The 19,887-nt window shown below is 37.5% G+C and overlaps 1 protein-coding gene across 4 annotated transcripts in view; it reads left to right on the plus strand.

Annotated features, from left to right (window-relative positions):
• Window positions 1–19,656, plus strand: part of LOC127855380 (sodium/nucleoside cotransporter 1-like) — a 54,936-nt gene extending 35,280 nt beyond the window's left edge. For all 4 annotated transcript variants that reach the window (XM_052390883.1, XM_052390884.1, XM_052390882.1 and 1 more), the window contains 6 exons: window positions 4,604–4,729; window positions 5,806–5,936; window positions 6,388–6,556; window positions 8,084–8,260; window positions 10,993–11,173; window positions 18,385–19,656. In XM_052390883.1, the coding sequence (XP_052246843.1) occupies window positions 4,604–4,729; window positions 5,806–5,936; window positions 6,388–6,556; window positions 8,084–8,260; window positions 10,993–11,173; window positions 18,385–18,545 (945 nt within the window). In that variant the 3' untranslated portion in view covers window positions 18,546–19,656. The remainder of the gene's footprint in view (window positions 1–4,603; window positions 4,730–5,805; window positions 5,937–6,387; window positions 6,557–8,083; window positions 8,261–10,992; window positions 11,174–18,384) is intronic.
• Window positions 19,657–19,887: the final 231 nt, after the last annotated feature.

Raw genomic sequence — 19,887 nt, forward strand, 5'->3', positions numbered from 1 at the left:
GTAATTTTATTATAGACAAATTTAGGAATAAAATATCTATAAAAAAAGCATTAATACCAGATTGAATTTCTCATTCAAGCATAAGAAAACAGTGACAAAATTCATGTGTTATATTAAACTGTGAACAAAATATCGCAGGAACTTCGAAAGGTCATGGTAGACAGGGACCTATACATTTATATTTGTTTGTATAGGTCCCTGTGGTAGCCAATTTTACTTTCGTTTTCGTATAAAAATATGTTGTTTTTTGTGTAATTATTTTATACATTTAACCATAAAAAGTAAAGTTGATTAAAAGAATAACACTTACCTTGCTCACAGACAAGTTTAATACAAATAATATTAATAGCATCAAGCTAAAATCGGTATCAACGGCATGTGTTGAAGTCTTGTTTGTGGCTATAAACTAGCAATGGCCAAATTCGTTAAAAGGGGAGTAACAAGTCAGCTCATTAAAGTTAAAAGGTCAAATCAACTATTTGATTTGCTTCCATGGCCAGTCTGTGCTGATTTTTATATTACTTAAATACGCGAAACAGTAAAATCACAGAAAACATTAGGCAATCTAAACAAAATTAAGCACAAGTTGAGCGACGTCATTTCACATGAGTTTTTCTCATTATGACCCTTGCAGAATTAGTACCAAAAGTCTCAGAAGACGCCACAATTGAATATTATACATACAACCTTCACATACACAAATCATTCTATGTACCTAACCAATTACTTTATGTGACAAAGCAGTCAAGTATTCTTTATATTTTCCAAAATAGTGTTGGTAAAAAGAAATAAAACTGGAGCATGTTGAAAAGGCACTATTGATAATATATAAGGTATTAAAAGTACATTTGTAGGCATATGTGCCCACATACACTTCCTATAGGTCTCTACAAAGCAAAGAAATTGCAACAAAATGGCTGGAATTTTTTATTTTTGGTCACAAAAAAGAATTATAAAATTGCTGATCGCATTAGGTTTCCTGGTCTTCTCCATTTGGTATCCATGTTTTCCTAACATGGTCATTAAAAACGCAAATTTCTCCACAATAAATAGTTTTCTGGAGAAACCCATGCTGACAGGTTATGGCAGACATGTGTAAGTTTGTATAAATCCTTTAATTATTGTAAGGGCTTGCAAATTAAAGCAGTATTTTTCCCCTAAGTGCCTGAGCATGGCCCATTTTGCCCGATCTTCCTCTTCAGGGAGCCACATTTCGCTCATTTTTAGCTCACCTGATTGCTCAGGTGAGCTTTTGTGACCGGTCTTTGTCCGTCGTCTGTCCGTCTGTCCGTCCACATTTGTAAACACTCTAGAGGCCACATTTATTGTCCGATCTTCATGAAACTTGGTCAGAAGCATTGTCCCAACGAAATCTCTGTCGAGTTCGAAACTGGGTCGTGCCGGGTCAAAAACTAGGTCAATAGGTCAAAAAAAAAGAAAAAACTTGTAAGTTGGTTGAGTTCAAAAGTGGTTCCGGTCCGTTGAAAAACATGGCCACCAGTGGGCAGGGCAGTTTTCCTTATTTGGCTATAGAGAAACCTTGTAAACACTCTAGAATTCACAATTTTTTCCCAATCATCATGAAAGTTGGTCAAAAAATTGGTTTTATTGATATCTCGGACGAGTTTGAAAATGGTCCAGATCGGTGAAAAAACATGGCTGCCAGTGGGCGGGGCATTTTTCTCTATATGTATATAGTGAAAACATGTGAACACTCTAGACGTCACATTTTTGGCCCAATTTTTATGAAATATGGTCAGAACATTTGTTTCCTTGATATGAGAGTTGAGTTCAAAAATGGTTCCGGTCAGTTGAATAGCATGGCTGCCGGCGGGGGGGGGGGGGGGGGGGGTTGGCAGTTTTTCTTATTTGGCTATAGAGAAACCTTGTAAACACTCTAGAAGTCACAATTTTTGCCTAATCGTCATGAAAGTTTGTCAAAACATTGGTTTTATTGATATTTCGTACGAGTTCGAAAATGGTCCAGATCGGTGAAAAAACATGGCCGCCAGTGAAAACATGTGAACACTTGAAGTCACATTTTTGGCCCAATTTTCATGAAATTTGGTCAGAACATTTTTTTCTTTGATATGAGAGTTGAGTTCAAAAATGGTTCCGGTCAGTTGAATAACATGGCTGCCGGGGGTGGGGGGGGGGCAGTTTTCTTATATTTATACATAGTAAAAAAAGCTTGTGAACACTTTAGAAGTCACATTTTTTGCCCAATCATCATGAAACTTGTTGAAAAGATTGGTTTTATATATATCACATAATTAATGCCATAATTAATGCCCTTAGATTGTCCAAATTTTCATTATATTATACAAAATCCTTCTAAACACTCTAGAGGTCGCAATTTTGTTTCAGATTTTATGAATCTTGGTCATAATATTATTTTTGTAAACAAAGTTTGATGTTTGGTAAGGGGGGTTAACTCAAAATAAAGGTCACCGGGTCAAATCTCACAAAAACAAAAACACTCCATATGCCAGAGTTTTGGTTCAATAATGATGAAACTTGACCAGGATGTTTGTCTGGACAATATCTAGGTCAAGTTTGACGTTTGGTAAAGATTGAATGAACCGACTCCTCTCAGGTGAGCGAACTAGGGCCATCTTGGCCCTCTTGTTTGAGAAAATTTGTCAGGATTTTTCTACATGTAGGCCAATACCTTTGTTATCAATGTGAATTCACAGTTGTTTCAAATTGGACTTTGAACATTTTTAATTTTTCCAATTTACTTACCCTATGTTAGTTCATGCGTAAATACGCAGCGCTGCTCAATTGGTATTACGCTGCTCACCAGGCATCGGGTTTCCTGGGGTGTATATTGCATGTATGAGCCTCAATCTGGGAAAACCAGGCATAATGGGTATGCCTAAAGGGTCTTCTTATATTAGCCTGTGAAGTTCGCATAGGCATATCAGGGATATTTATGCCCCCCTTCGAAGAAGAGGGGGTATATTGCTTTGCTCATGTCGGTCTGTCTGTCGGTCGGTCCGTCCACCAGGTGGTTTTCAGACGATTACTCAAGAACGCTTGGGCCTAGGATCATGAAACTTTATAGGTACATTGATCATGACTCGCAGATGACCTCTATTGATTTTGAGGTCACTAGGTCAAAGGTCAAGGTCACGGTGACCCGAAATAGTAAAATGGTTTTTGAATGATAACTCAAGAACGCATACACCTAGGATCATGAAACTTCATGGGTAGATTGATCATGACTCGCAGATGACCCCTATTGATTTTGAGGTCACTAGGTCAAAGGTCAAGGTCACAGTGACCCGAAATAGTAAAATGGTTTCTGGATGATAACTTAAGAATGCATACGCCTAGGATCATGAAACTTCATGGGTAGATTGATCATGACTCGCAGATAACCCCTATTGATTTTGAGGTCACTAGGTCAAAGGTCAAGGTCACGTTGACCCGAAATAGTAAAATGGTTTTCGGATGATAACTCAAGAACGCATATGCCTAGGATCATGAAACTTCGCAGGTAGATTGATCATGACTCGCAGATGACCCCTATTGATTTTGAGGTCACAAGGTCAAAGGTCAAGGTCAGGGTAACCCGAAATAGTAATATGATTTTCGGATGATAACTCAAGAACGCTTTTGCTTAGGATCATGACACTTCATAGGTATATTGATCGTGACTCACAGATGACCCCTATTGATTTTCAGGTCACTAGGTCAAAGGTCAAGGTCACAGTGACAAAAAATGTATTCACACAATGGCTGCCACTACAACGGACAGCCCATATGGGGGGCATGCATGTTTTACAAACAGCCCTTGTTTACCATTTGTATTGTATTTTTTGTGAATAGGATGTCACTCCTTAGCGAAAATCCACTTAAGTTGAACTGTACATGCACACATTAAGCCCCATTTTCCCATTACATGGCTCATATTATGTGTATATACAACCTTAAACAGCAATTAATTTCAAAACAAGCATATTGAAGAAAGAAATATGCCTTTCACCAAGGTTCACTTCTTGACCTAAAACAAAACATATATGCCCACTTCTCTAAAAAAGCATTCATGAATAGTTCATGGAAAGGTAATGAACGCAATGTAATTTTCCATAAAACATCCAAATGCTATTGTGCAAGTTGTCATAAGGAGATGAAATGCTCATTTCTCATGAACCAGTTTTCATGTTCCAGTCAGAGGCCCATATCATGAACCAGTTTTCTCTGTTCTAGTCAGAGGCCCATATCATGAACCAGTTTTCTCTGTTCCAGTCAGAGGCCCATATCATGAACCAGTTTTCTCTGTTCCAGTCAGATGCCCTTATCATGAACCAGTTTTCATGTTCCAGTCAGTGGCCCATATCATGAACCAGTTTTCTCTGTTCCAGTCAGAGGCCCCTATCATAAACCAGTTTTCTCTGTTCCAGTCAGAGGCCCCTATCATGAACCAGTTTTCTCTGTTCCAGTCAGAGGCCCATATCATCAACTGTTTTCTCCATTACAGTCAGAGGCCCATATCATGAACCAGTTTTCTCTGTTACAGTCAGAGGCCCCTATCATGAACCAGTTTTCTCTGTTCCAGTCAGAGGCCCCTATCATGAACCAGTTTTCTCTGTTACAGTCAGAGGCCCCTATCATGATTCGCCCGTTCCTGTCCAAGATGACTCGCTCTGAACTCAACGCCATCATGACGGGCGGGTTTGCCACAATAGCAGGGGGTGTCATGGCCGCCTATATAACATTTGGGGTAGGTATATAAGTAGTATGAAGAGTTACATGCCCACTGCTTTGATGAATGTAGTAATTTTTCAATTAATTAAAAAGAAATTAGTTCATTTGTAATCTTGTTGCTAGTGAAAACAAATTCATTATTTCCACGATTATTTTAACAGATTTTATTGTGTTATTTCCTAAGTATTATCTGTCTGAGTTTTAATTTACTTTTATTTAAGAACATCTGTCGTCTTTTCAGTACATTTTGTTGTGTTTGTTTGTTTAGATATTTGAACTGATTTATAACATCCATTTAACAAAGTTCATTGTTTCCAGAGCCTTTGGGTTGCCTATATTTTCGTTTCGTATAGGTAGCCTGTAAGGGCTGACATTTATGCTATTATTACATGCATGTGTTTTAATTGACTTTTATTTTAGAACATCTGTCAACAAGTCTTTTACAAGCCTGTTACTATTACAAACTGTTCTACTACCCTTAAACATATGATGTATATATACATGTACTAGTAACATACGAATATTCATAAGTAAACTGGATTAGTACTAAGTATTTTTATTAGCACATCTTGCTTATGGAGACCTAATAAATGTAAATTACAGTATACTAGTATTTGGTAAATTGCTTTAAATTTGGGTTTATAAGCCTCATACACTCTGACGCACTTAGGATATATTTAATTACATGTATACGTTCGATAATCATTTATGTTCTAGTGTAATGTATAATAATTCATGTATGCATTGTTGTAACCAAACGATTTTATTTCTTTGTATAACTTTATTTTGTATAATCATAAACTGTGTATTTTGTAAACACTGTATCATGTATGCTTGTTTTGTCTACTTGGGCTTTTGGCCTTCTGGATGGAATGTTTAATAAACCATATCTATCTGATTGATACAATTGCCTTGGAAGTTAATTTATCTTTTTTTTTTTTACTTTTCTTTTTGATAGCCTTTTAGATTTTCATTCAGTCAACTGTTCTTTAAACATTTACTTCAGCAAAAACTTCCCTGTATCTTTTAAATAGACTTTCAATGCTGTCGGCACTCTGATTGGAATGGTTGTCATGGCTACTTTGTCCCCAGGTGGCACCAGAGCACCTGCTATGTGCCTCGGTGATGAATGCTCCCTGTGCACTCGCTATTTCCAAGCTGCTGTACCCTGAAACAGAGGAGAGCGAGATGAAGAAAATATCAGACATCCACTTCGGGGAAAGGTTTGTTAGAAATTATGTAGAAAATTGCAGTTAGTAAAGATTTTAATGTATATGTAGTTTCATATATGAGCAGCACTCAGGGAAACTGAGACTTTATGTGTGTGCATTTAGTGTCCGGCAAGATTAGCCTGTGCAGTCTGCACAGTGTAATCAGTGACAAAACTTTCCACTTTTATGGTATTTTTTGTTTAGTGAAAATGCAGTTAAAGCAGAAAGTGTCTTCCCTGCTGAGCCTAGCCTGTGCACAGGCTGATCTGAGATGACACCTTATGCTTTTGTATTTAGCCCGGTTTTCCAAGATTGACGCTCATTGATTTTATGCAGGTGAATATGAATTATACTTAATTTTACCCTCCACTCTCCAAAAATAAAGAGGGAATCACTATTTGAGAGGATCTTTAAATCATACTACCGTTACTTGTATTAAGGACTAATTTTAATATGTTCACAGGAAGGAGAGGAATGTTATAGAAGCAGCGGCGGCCGGAGCATCTGCCTCCATCAAGCTTGTGGCGAACATCGCAGCCAATCTAATCGCATTCATAGCCGTGTTGTCGTTCGCGGATGCCATGTTGTCGTGGTTTGGCAGCTACGTTGGGTACCCAGGACTCTCTTTCCAGGTTACTGTTAGCTTCTCATCTTGTCACTGTAGTGCAGTAGAAACAATTATCATGTTTTTAACAAGTTCATTATCCTGGTAATTTGATTGAGGTATTGCAGGTGGTGTCAAACAGGTCATTTCCAGTGGATAACTTTAGTTTGAATTGACTGGGATATAGCAATTTGTATGGAGAGCTGGCTTTGGGGCATGTGGGATCAAGGTCAAGGTCATTGGTACTAACGATTTAAAATAAAGTTTTGCCTACCCACTTCATCAAAATAAAATCTTTTGTTTAAGTGTTTCTCTGATTAAAATTCTAGTGTAAGTAGCAGTCTTCATTAAAGAGAACAATGTTGCAAACTGCACGTTAGGTATTAATGTCTGTTTATGTTAACGATCTTTAACATTGCCACATCTGCTCTATGAAGTTGTTTCTTATTACCAGGTGTTATTCATTCTTTACATTGCATATCTATATCTTTCACAAAATCGTAAATTTTAATATCAGTGCTTTAACAACTAAATTTTTTTAGTACAGATATATTAATACAATAGAAAGTTAGTAGATAAATTAAACAAAAACCATTAAGTCCATAATAAATTTAGATGGAATAAAGGTATTGCTCTTAACCCTTTGCATGCTGGGAAATTTGTCGTATGCTAAAATGTCGTCTGCTGAATTTCTAAACTTAGCATTTTCTTAGATTTTTTTTTCAAAGAATACTATCAGAATAGCAAACTGTTTGGATCCTGATGAGATGCCACGTTCTGTGGCGTCTCATCTGGATCCAAACTGTTTGCAAAGGCCTTCAAAATTCGGTTCCAGCACTGAAAGAGTAAATAGTGTCTGTTGTTGGCTTCCATGCAGAATTAGCATGGGATTGCAAAACTGATTTCTTCAACAGTGACTACCAGATTTCTTGGCACTGTCATGGTTCTTGTAATTCTTATAAAAACTTGTTTTTATTGGTTTATTCTGAAACTTTCCTCTGCTTTAAAATTAATCAACTGTTCTTTTGTCTCTGCCATTATAATTTAAGAAGAGAGGTGGCTTTTGCATACCAGACATCAGTGTATGCTTAAAGGTACAATGATTTGCCCAAAGAGGGACTCATGTTATAAGTACTTAATAAGCATGAACTCTGTCTCATATAATTCAATATTAATTCCCGTTGAATAGTTTAATTGAATAATAGCAAAAACTATTCACTAAAACTGCCATTACAGAACAGAAATGTAATTCCTAGTTCTCTCCTGTGTTAATGTCTGTCTTTTGTGCACTGCTGGTATTTATGTTTCGATCTTTATGGGCATGCTGTGGGTGTTTCAATAAGCCTTGCTCTGGGAAAACAGGGCTTAATGCATGTGTTGTCCCTAATTAGCCTATGCAGTCTGCAAAGGCTAATCAGGAACAACTCGTTCTGCTTTTATGATAATTTTTGTTTAAAGGAAGTCTCTTCTTACGGAAAATCCACTTTAGACTCATGCATTAAACTCCATTTTTACAGAGCAAGGTTCCAATGATCCCCTGTTTTTCTATTCCCAGTTGGTTCTCTCCTACGTATTCATGCCCGTTGCCTTCCTGATGGGTGTGCCGTGGGCAGACGCTGGGGTGGTGGGCAAACTGATTGGCATCAAGACCTTCCTCAACGAGTTCCTGGCCTACCAGGAGCTGTCTGGCTACCTTGACAACCGCCGCAACTGCCAGGGAGACATGATCTCAGTATGTGCAAGGAGTAATTTCTTGTATCCCCCCCCTGCCTTGATAACGAGGAAGGACTTATAGAGAATACATGGTTGGTGCCCAGATGGAGAAAGTTTATCCCTTGAGGCTTAGAAAAAGAAAATAGGGCGAGCTTTAGCGAGCCCTAATTTTCTTTTTCGGGCCAAACCCGATCAACTTTCTCCATCTCGGCACCAACTATGTATCGATTTATCCTGCTTCATGCCGTTGACACATTTTATCAAATACAAATGATTAATTGACATAACAATATAATTATTCTTGTCGGGCCTCCTACATTCCTGACGACTGAATAACTACCGATTGTGTCACATGAAAAATAGTTCCACATTAAACTGTTCCTGTTAATACTTTCCTATTAAAAACATGAGAAGAAATAAAATTAAAATAACGAATTGAGAATGTGATATTTTTCTTGGTAAAAAATGAAAACAAAATGCAGCAGCAAAACAAAAACTAAATTTTATTTACCTTAATGACAACTTTAATCCATTGCTTATAACAATAAATTTATTATTTACAACGATATACACATCCATTTTCTGTTCTTCCATCCCTTTCAAAGTTTGTCAAACTCCATTTTTGTTTTTCCATTTCTCTTATTAAAATGTATTTTAAACCACACTATTTTTTGATAGCGTTTGTATCGAATGCTAACCATTCTCACCCAAAACCCGATGTACGAAATCATAATCCTGTCGTAGCGAATTATTTTTATTCCTATCGAAGTTAACACTTATGAAACACAAACACACTATCCAAAATACGTTTATGATTCGTTCGATGCTTTAAAATATTTAATAGAAATACTGTTAAAACCACCACGTCAAAATTGTGTCCCTAAAATCCTGAGAGAAACTAGATAGCTCTAGTATGTTTTGTCTGAGAAATGACGTCACACTAGATATGTCATAAATTGCGTAATCAAATAAATGAAAATGATAAATACGGAAAGCTGGTTCGGTAATATATTTTAAAGAACAAAAAAAGGATGATACGATAACATTCATAATGCCTCCAAATAAATTTCAAAGGTCAAATATTAGAACATGTTAATCTGCGCGTAGGAATACATACTTACGGTTAGATCACGGTCACGTGATGCACTGCCGGATATCAACTAGTTTATCCGACCCTGCTTTATTTGGTCAATGTTTGCAACAGAGTCAGGATAAAAAGTGTTTCTTGTGTCCATGTGAGTGTGTGTATTAATGTAACTTGTGTTCATAGGTCCATGTGTATGTATGTAAAATATGTATATATGGGTGGGGCATTTCTTTTTCTGCTCATACATGTGGGGGATTTTAAATTCATTTGCATGAATGCTCATCATATGAAGACAATGTGTTGCATGCAAACCATGTTGCTCATACCAAGTCACAGTCACAGTGGACAGATGTTGCATACTCCTTATATGGATAGAGTGAAAGTATCTGGCCAATAACTTTGTTAAGCATGATTGGATATCAAAATAGATTGGTACCAATGATCATCATTTAGAGACTGTCTTTTGTGCAAACCATGTTGCCTGCTTAAAGGTCAATTTTTGGATATTTGCATATTCCTTATATGGCTGGAGAAAAAGTACCTGTTCAACAATGTTGTTAAGACCGTCGTGGACACTTGAACTATTCATATATTTCTCATAGTATATTGTGTAAGTACATGTTCCTCTGTGGCCCATAAGCCAGTTGTGCATTACTAGATTTTGAAGAAAATTTGCACAAATGACCAATTATTAGCAACCATTTACTTTAAGGTCAAGTTTGCAATGTACACTTGTAGTTTTTGCTTAAAACTTGTTTCTGTGTCTCAGTATTTATAGCAGGGGATATCTTTGTCTTTTGGACGTAAATTTAGTTTATAATCTTTGTTTTCGTGCATCGGTATAGCCTTTACAATGTTATGCATTTAGCATATAAATGATAGGTTATAAATATAACAAACAAACAAACAAAATCTATGTAGCTTGGACAATTCAGCTTAATGATTTTATCGTTTTTATGTGAAATAATAATGGTTTGATGTAATTATTTGTTATTCAGTTCCACTTTATTATGCTCCCCCGAAAAAAATTTGGGGGGAGCATATAGTCGCCGCTTCGTCTGTCCGTCCGTGTGCACAATTTTTGTCCGGGCTATTTCTCAGAAACTTATGACCGGAATTCAATGAAACTTTATAGGAAGCTTCACTACCAAGAGGAGATGTGCATATTATCAGCGGGTTGTGGTCAGATGATTTTTCACAGAGTTATGGCCCTTTGAAATTTTCCATAAACTGTACATATAGAGCAATTCTTGTCCGGGCTATTTCTCAGCAACTAATGACCGCAATTCAATGAAACTTTATGGGAAGCTTCACTACCAAGAGGAGATGTGCATATTATCAGCGGGTTGTGGTCGGATGATTTTTCACAGAGTTATGGCCCTTTGAAATTTTCTATAATTTTTTTTTGTCCCCCCCCAACTACTGTGCCCTCAAGACGTTTCCTTTTATCTTAATATATAGTGCAATATTATGACAAAAAAACACTTTGGGGAGCATCACCCGTCTCCGACTGTTTCTTGTTTTTATTTATTTCATCCAAGGTAGGTTTGTTGATTTTCCAAATGTTTTATATTACATTCATCTCAGTTAAACTGATAATATTCACTCATTAAGGTCAGATTCGTTTGTCTGACCTAAATCGTGAAGCTTGATTTCTGATTCAGGAGAGAGCCAGTATCATAGCAACCTATGCCTTGTGTGGCTTTGCCAACCTGGGGTCACTAGGGGTCACACTGGGAGCCCTGACCCCCATGGCCCCAGAACGACGCGGGGATCTTGCTGGGACTGTCATGAAGTCCCTTCTGGGAGGAATCATGGCCGGACTGATGACAGCATGTGTCACAGGTACTGGGAGTTCACTTAAAAACTGGGAGGAGCTGGGCTAGCTGATTTAACCCTTTCCCACTCAGAAGCAAAGTAAAAATGGCTATGTGCAAACAGCATAAAACCAGAACAACCTACGAGTAACTCGCAGTCTGTTCAGGTTTTATGCTGTTTGCTGTTCATCTGTATCTAAGGGTTGGAAATGAAGCCTTAAAAACTTGAATCTAGTAAGAAAGGTCTTAAATTGAATATAACTTTCTTAGGGACTACAAATGCGTGCAAATGTGTATCTAAGTGGTAAAGGGTTAAACATGGGTGGGAGAGGTGGGCTATCTAACTTCAACACTGGTGGTAGTGCAGGGCTCGCATTGTGGGGCTCATTAGTTCACTGCCTATCCTAGCAGGGTCATATTTATTATGAGTAAGTTGCAAAATAATTTGTTGTGAGCTCTTTTTCAATTGAAGAGGCAAGCTTGCTGAGTTGGTAGAGGAGGGCTGCTCTTATAACTGGTTCATGAGTTCACTCCCCAGCCAGGCTAGATTACTTTTTTTTTTTGAGGATTTGTTGTAAAATAAATTATTTGGCCCTCTTTTCTTTACATCTGGTTCCAGTTGCATTTTTTTAGCTCACCTGAGCACAACGTGCTCATGGTGAGCTTTTGTGATCGCCTTTTGTCCGTCGTGCGCTGTCTGTTGTTCGTTGTGAGACGTCAACATTTGCCTTGTTCACTCTCTAGAGGCCACATTTTTTGTCCAATCTTCATGAAATTTGGTCAGAAGATTGGTTTCAATGATATCTTGGATGAGTTTGAAAATGGTTACGTTTGCTTGAAAAACATGGCTGCCAAGGGGCGGGGCATTTTTCCTTATATGGCTTTAGTAAAATCTTGTTAACACTCTAGAGGCCACATTTATTGTCTGATCTTCATGAAACTAAGTCAGAAGATTCATCCCAGTAATATCTTGGATGAGTTCGAAAATGATGCCGGTTGGATGAAAAACATGGCCGCCAAGGGGCGTGGCTTTTTTCCTTATATGGCTATAGTAAAACCATGTTAACACTCTAGAGGCCACATTTATTTTCTGATCTTCATGAAACTTGCTCAGAAGATTTGTCCCACTGATATCTTTGATGAATTCAAAAATGGTAACCTTTGCTTGAAAAACATGGCTGCCAAGGGGCGGGGCATTTTTAACCAGGTTTTCCGAAGGAAAAAACTGGTTATTAGATTGGCGAATGCGGGCGGGCTGGCTGGCTGGCTGGCTGGCGGGCTGGCGGGCGGGCGGAACAAGCTTGTCCGGGCCATAACTATGTCGTTCATTGTCAGATTTTAAAATCATTTGGCACATTTGTTCACCATCATTGGACGGTGTGTCGCGCGAAATAATTACGTCGATATCTCCAAGGTCAAGGTCACACTTTGAGTTCAAAGGTCAAAAATGGCCATAAATGAGCTTGTCCTGGCCATAACTATGTCATTCATTGTGAGATTTTAAAATCATTTGGCACATTTGTTCACCATCATGGGACGGTGTGTCGCACGAAAGAATCACGTCAATATCTCCAATGTCAAGGTCGCCACGACTAAAAATAGATTTAAAAAAAAAACAAACTTACAAAGGGGGTTAATTTTGTTTGTTCATTTCAAAAGTTCAGTTTGAGTTTTCTCCCTTTATCAGATTTTTTTTTCACAATGAAAACCTGGTTTTGTGACAATTTTGTCCCTTGTTCCTTATATGGTTATATATTGCTATAGTAAAATCTTGTTAACACTCTAGAGGCCACATTTATTGTCCAATCTTAATGAAACTTGCTCAGAAGATTCATCCCAATAATATCTTGGACGAGTTCGAAAATGATGCCGGTTGGTTGAAAAACATGGCCGCCAGGGCGCGGGGCATTTTTCCTAATATGGCTATAGTAAAACCTTGTTAACACTCAAGAGGCCACATTTATTGTCCAATCTTGATGAAATTTGGTCAGAAGATTTGTCTTAATGATATCTTGGATAAGTTCGAAAATGGTTACGTTTGCTTGAATAACATGGCCGCCAAGGGGCGGGGCATTTTTCCTTATATGGCTTTTTAAGGCTACAGTAAAATCTTGTTAACACTCTAGAGGCCACATTTATAGTCCGATCTTCATGAAATTCGGTCAGAAGATTCATCCCAATAATATTTTGGACGAGTTAAAAATGATGCCAGTTGGTTGAAAGACGTGGCCACCACAGGCGCTGGGCTATTTTTATGCTCCCTCAAAAAAAAATTGGGGGGGAGCATATAGTCGCCGCTTCATCCGTCCGTGTGTCCGTCCATGCGTGCACAATTTTTGTCCGGGCTATTTCTCAGCAACTAATGACCAGAATTCAATTATACTTTATGGGAAGCTTCACTACCAAGAGGAGATGTGCATATTATCAGCCGGTTTTGGTCTGATGATTTTTCACAGAGTTATGGCCCTTTGAAATTTCCATTAACTGTACATATAGTGCAATTCCTGTCCGGGCTATTTCTCAGCAACTAATGACCGGAATTCAATGAAACTTTATGGGAAGCTTCACTACCAAGAAGAGATGTGCATATTATCAGGGGGTTCTGGTCGGATGATTTTTCACAGAGTTATGGCCCTTTGAATTTTTCCATTAACTGTACATATAGTGCAATTCTTGTCCGGGCTATTTCTCAGCAACTAATGACCGGAATACAATGAAACTTTATGGGAAGCTTCACTACCAAGAGGAGATGTGCATATTATCAGCTGGTTCTGGTCGGATGATTTTTCACAGAGTTATGGCCCTTTGAAATTTTCCATTGTACATATAGTGCAATTCTTGTCCGGGCTATTTCTCAGCAACTTATTATGGGAATTCAATGCAACTTTATGGGAAGCTTCACTACCAACAGGAGATGTGCATATTATTAGCTGGTTATGGTCGGATGATTGTTCACAGAGTTATGGCCCTTTGAAATTTTCCATTGTATATATAGTGCAATTCTTGTCCAAGCTATTTCTCAGCAATTTATCACGGGAATTCAATGAAACTTTATGGGAAGCTTTACTACCAACAGGAGATGTGCATATTATTAGCTGGTTATGGTCGGATGATTGTTCACAGAATTATGGCCCTTTGAAATTTTCCATTGTACATATAGTGCAATTCTTGTCCAAGCTATTTCTCAGCAATTTATCACGGGAATTCAATGAAACTTTATGGGAAGCTTTACTACCAACAGGAGATGTGCATATTATCAGCCGGTTATGGTCGGATGATTTTTCACAGTGTAATGGCCCTTTGAAATTTCTTGTCCGGGCTATTTCTCCCAAACTACTGACTGGACTTAAATGAAGCTTTATGGGAAGCTTAACTACCTTGAGGAGATGCACATGTTATTAGTGGGTTCTTGTTAGATGAGTTATGGCCCTTTGTCCAAAGTTATGCCCCTCAAGATGTTTCCTTTAATCTTTATATATAGTGTAATATTGTGACAAAAAAATATTTTGGGGAGCATCACCCATCTCCGACGTTTACTTGTCCTTAAATGGCTATAGTAAAACCTTGTTAACACTCTAACTTTATTTTCCGATCATCATGAAACTTGGTGAGAAGATTTTTCCCAATGATATCTTGGATGAGTTTGAAAATGGTTTTGGTTGCTTTTAAAACATGGCTGCCAAGGGGTGGGGCATTTTTCCTTATATGGCTATATATGGCTATAGTAAAACCTTGTTAACACTCTAGAGGCCACATTTATTGTCCAACCTTCATGAAATTTGCTCAGAAGATTGGTCTCAATGATATCTTGGATGAGTTCGAAAATAATTATGATTGCTTGAAAAAAATGGCTTTCAAGGGGCGGGGCATTTTTCCTTATATGGCTATAGTAAACTCTTGTTAACACTCTAGAGGCCACATTTACTGTACGATCTTCATGAAACTTGGTCAGAAGATTCATCCTGATAATATCTTGGATGAGTTCAAAAATGATGCCGGTTGGTTGAAAAACATGGCTGCCAGGGGGCTGGGAATTTTTATCCCCACGCTTTTTGAAAAGTGTGGGGATATTGTGGTTATCTCCGCCGTCTGTCTGTCCGTCCGTCCTGGCCACTATCTCCTCCTACACTATTAGCACTAGAACCTTATAACTTACACACATGGTAGCTTCGAGCATGTGAGCGACCCTGCACTATTTGGAATTTTGATCTGACCCCTGGGTCAAAAGTTATGGGGGTTGGGGTGGGGCCGAGTCAGAGATTTTTACTCATTTTTAGCTCACCTGTCACGAATTGACATGGTGAGCTTATGTGACCGTGTGATGTCCGGCATCCGTAATGTGTGCGTGTGTGTGTGCGTCCGTCAAAAATTTGTTTGTGTAGACAGTAGAGGTCACAGTTTTCATCCAATCTTTATGAAATTTGGTCAGAATGTTTATCTTTATGAAATCTGGGTTGGGATTGTATTTGGGTCATCTTGGGTCAAAAACTAGGTCTCTTGGTCAAAAACTAGGTCACATAATAGGTCAAATAATAGAAAAACCTTGTGTAGACAATAGAGGTCGCAGTTTTCATCCAATCTTTATGAAATTTGGTCAGAATGTTTATCTTGATGAAATCTGGGTTGGGATTGTATTTGGGTCATCTGGGGTCAAAAACTAGGTCACTAGGTCAAAAACTAGGTCAAAAAATAGAAAAACCTTGTGTAGACAGTAGAGGTCACAGTTTTCATCCAATCTTTATGAAATTTGGTCAGAATGTTTATCTTGATAAAATCTGGGTTGGGATTGTATTTGGGTCATCTGGGGTCAAAAACTTGGTCACTAGGTCAAAAACTAGGTCAAGGTCACTAGGTCAAAAACTAGGTCAAAAAATAGAAAAATCTTGTGTTGACAGTAGAGGTCACAGTTTTCATCCCATCTTTATGAAATTTGGTCAGAATGTTTATCTTGATAAAAGCTGGGTAGGGATTGTATTTGGGTCATTTGGGGTCAAAAACTAGTTCACTAGGTCAACAACTAGGTCAAATAATAGAAAAACCTTGTGTAGACAATAGAGGTCGCAGTTTTCATCCAATCTTTATGAAATTCGGTCAGAATGTTTATCTTGATGAAATCTGGGTAAGGATTGTATTTGGGTCATCTGAGGTCAAAAACTAGGTCACTAGGTCAAATATTTGAAAAAACATCAACAATTTGTTTGTGTAGACAGTAGAGGTCACAGTTTTCATCCAATCTTTATGAAATTTTGTCAGAATGTTAATCTTGATGAGATCTGGATTGGGATTGTATTTGGCACATCTGGGGTCAAAAACTAGGTCACTTGGTCAAAAACTAGGTCACAAGGTCCAATAATAGAAAAACCTTGTATAGACAATAGAGGTCACAGTTTTCATCCAATCTTTATGAAATTTGGTCAGAATGTTTATCTTGATGAAATCTGGGTTGGGATTGTATTTGGTTAGTCAGGTGAGCGATTCAGGGCCATCATGACCGTCTTTTTCAATTTATGGCATTAACGCCCAGTAGCACTAGGTATTGGTCAAGTGGGTCAAATGTGTGCTCTAGGAACTGGCAAACAACCGTGGTCCAATGTGTGCACTATAAGGTACTTGTTAACCACTGTGTTCGAATGTGTTTACTAGGTACTTGTTAACCACTTAGATCCTGTGTGTGCACTAGGTACTGGTTAACCACTTAGATACTGTGTGTGCACAAGGCACTTGTTAACCACTTAGATCCTGTGTGTGCACTAGGTACTGGTTAACCACTTAGATCCTGTGTGTGCACTAGGTACTGGTTAACCACTTAGATCCTGTGAGTGCACCAGGTACTTGTTAACCACTTAGATCCTGTGTGTGCACTAGGTACTGGTTAACCACTTAAATCCTGTGTGTGCACTAGGTTCTGGTCAACTACTGTGGTCCAATGTGCGCACTAGGTACTTGTTAACCACTTAGATTTGATGTGTGCACTAGGTACTGGTTAACCACTTAGATCCTGTGTGTGCACTAGGTACTTGTTAACCACTTAGATCCTGTGTGTGCACTAGGTACTGGTTAACCACTTAAATCCTGTGTGTGCACTAGGTACTGGTTAACTACTTAATTCCTGTGTGTGCACTAGGTACTGGTTAACAACTTAGATTTGATGTGTGCACTAGGTACTGGTTAACCACTTATATCCTGTGTGTGCACTAGGTACTTGTTAACCACTGAGATCCTGTGTGTGCACTAGGTACTTGTTAACCACTTAGATCCTGTGTGTGTACTAGGTTCTGGTTAACTACTGTGGTCCAATGTGCGCACTAGGTACTTGTTAACCACTTAGATCCTGTGTGTGCACTATTTTCTTGTTAACCACTTAGATCCTGTGTGTGTACTAGGTACTGATTAACCACTTAGATCCTGTGTGTGCAATAGGTACTTGTTAATCACTTAGATCCGGTGTGTGCACTAGGTTCTGCTTAACTACTGTGGTTCAATGTGCACACTAGGTACTTGTTAACCAATTAGATCCTGTGTGCACTAGGTACTTGTTAACCACTTAGATCCTGTGTGTGCACTAGGTACTGGTTAACAACTTAGATTTGATGTGTGCACTTGGTCGTAGTTAACAACTTAGATTTGATGTGTGCACTTGGTCGTAGTTAATAACTTTGATCGGGTTAATCTTGCCCATGTTTGAACTAACTGCCATTTCATGACAGGATACTTTTAAAAACATCACATTTTATAAACCTTGTCAATGTTTTTTATTTGAAAAATGCTGCGTATAAAGGTTGATCAAGAATCTTCAAGTCTCTTCATTTGCCTGTCCATTTGTAACATCCTTCTACATGTATTTGGTCTTGATCTTACCTTATCCAGTACTGAATTACCAATGGGTATTAATTTTGTAATAACTTTTGTCCTTAAACAATCATGGCTCTTCAATGCCTTGTTATTATTGATTAATAATTAATGCATATTTCTTATGTATATGTTATTTAAAAAAGATAATACCTTATGAACATAAATAGAATTGTTGGTAACTGCCTAGGGACTTGGGGGGTCACAGGTTCTTTCCCCACTATGGAAGTGTTCTGGTAACCTCCTCCAAAGATGTTAAGTGCTGGTTGTACCCAGTAATCAAACTTAAGGGTATTCATTTAGCCTTATGCTTTTTAAGCAAACTAGAATTAAAAGATTAAAAATTAGAACACTGTGATACAGTTATTTCATTTTTTTGTGTTGTTTCAGGTTTGCTACTAGTGGAATCTCCCAATGATGTGTGTGTCCACGGCAACTCTACAGTGACCTTGATGCCAAATATCACCATAGTAACACATAATGCTACCATAGCAACAGGCACATTAGTTTCTAGCAATGTGACCTATATTTTTAATGGCACATTTGTTTGATAGAAATTTTTATATCTAGCACATGTTTGTTTGGATATTATGCAAGTGTACCTGAGCGATCAAAGATGCTCAAATTTATTTTTAGTATTTCAACACGATCAAAGGAAGTGAGTGGTGATTTTTTTGCAATAGATACATAATTGACAAGTAGAGCAAACATGCAAGTATTGGGACCAACAAAATATGATTCAATTTTATAATTGTGTACATATTGGGACCAATATGATGCAATTATATCATTTTTGACAGTGTTTTAAAAGTTTTATTTTTTGTAATTCTTCTTCATCTGTTTACTTTGCTTTAATGCATTAACAATAAGTCACCAACCTTAGCATTGATAACTCGATAACACTTGAAAATCTTATAACAGTGCAACAAAGATCCTGTGAAATGTAAAACAATCTTTGGATGCCATCTTGGTTTCCATGGTAACATGCTGTCACTAAAATTGAAATTCAGACATCTCATTTATTGAATATGCAAAGTAACTGCTAGTAAATGGGCTAAACTATAGCATATAAAGGATATTCTTTCCAAAGCCTCAATATGGAAACCTTGATAACTCGAGATCTTTGATAATTCAAGCATGTCTACAGTTACCCCGGCGCAATCTGGATTAAACAGTTCGTTTTATTTAAAATATTAAACATGAACAAATTATAAGTAATTTTTTTTTAGGAAAATAATTGTTTGGGATATTTGTTCCTACAGTTATACATTTAAAATAATGTGTTGTCACTGTCAATCATTTTGCAGGATACACAATAGGTAGTGTATTGTTGATTAACAGAATGTATGTTTGTGTGTATTACTTGACATTCATTTTACAAGTGTTTTTAAAACACATGAGCTCAATCAACTGTAAATGCAGCCCATTTTAATTTATTTACCATTAATATTTTAACATGATATTTATTTCATTGAACCTCATGGTATAATTCTGATAAAATATGCTTTTAGTCAGTTACATTTTGTTATTTTATGAATTGCTATGTACGTAAAAACATCGATTTTCTTTTATTTTAAAACTTTCCATCTCTGCTTTAATCAATATGATCATTATTGTGTTTGTATATTCATTTTTAATGTAACAATAAATGAATCAACCCAATTGGCATGATGCTGTTGTTTCTTATTCAAACAGGACATGAAGCTTGTTTCTCCCCGACAAGGGCTGAGGGATATAGAATTGGCGTTGTCTGTCAGTCCGACTGTCTGTCACAAAATTTTGTAAGGGCTATATCTCAGAAACTATATAAAATATCAACATTAAACTTAATGGGTGTATATATATCAATGAGGAGAGGTGCCATGCTAAAGATACATAACCCTACACTTTCTT

Source organism: Dreissena polymorpha, chromosome 13 (assembly GCF_020536995.1).
Source record: "Dreissena polymorpha isolate Duluth1 chromosome 13, UMN_Dpol_1.0, whole genome shotgun sequence".
Taxonomy (NCBI): domain Eukaryota; kingdom Metazoa; phylum Mollusca; class Bivalvia; order Myida; family Dreissenidae; genus Dreissena; species Dreissena polymorpha.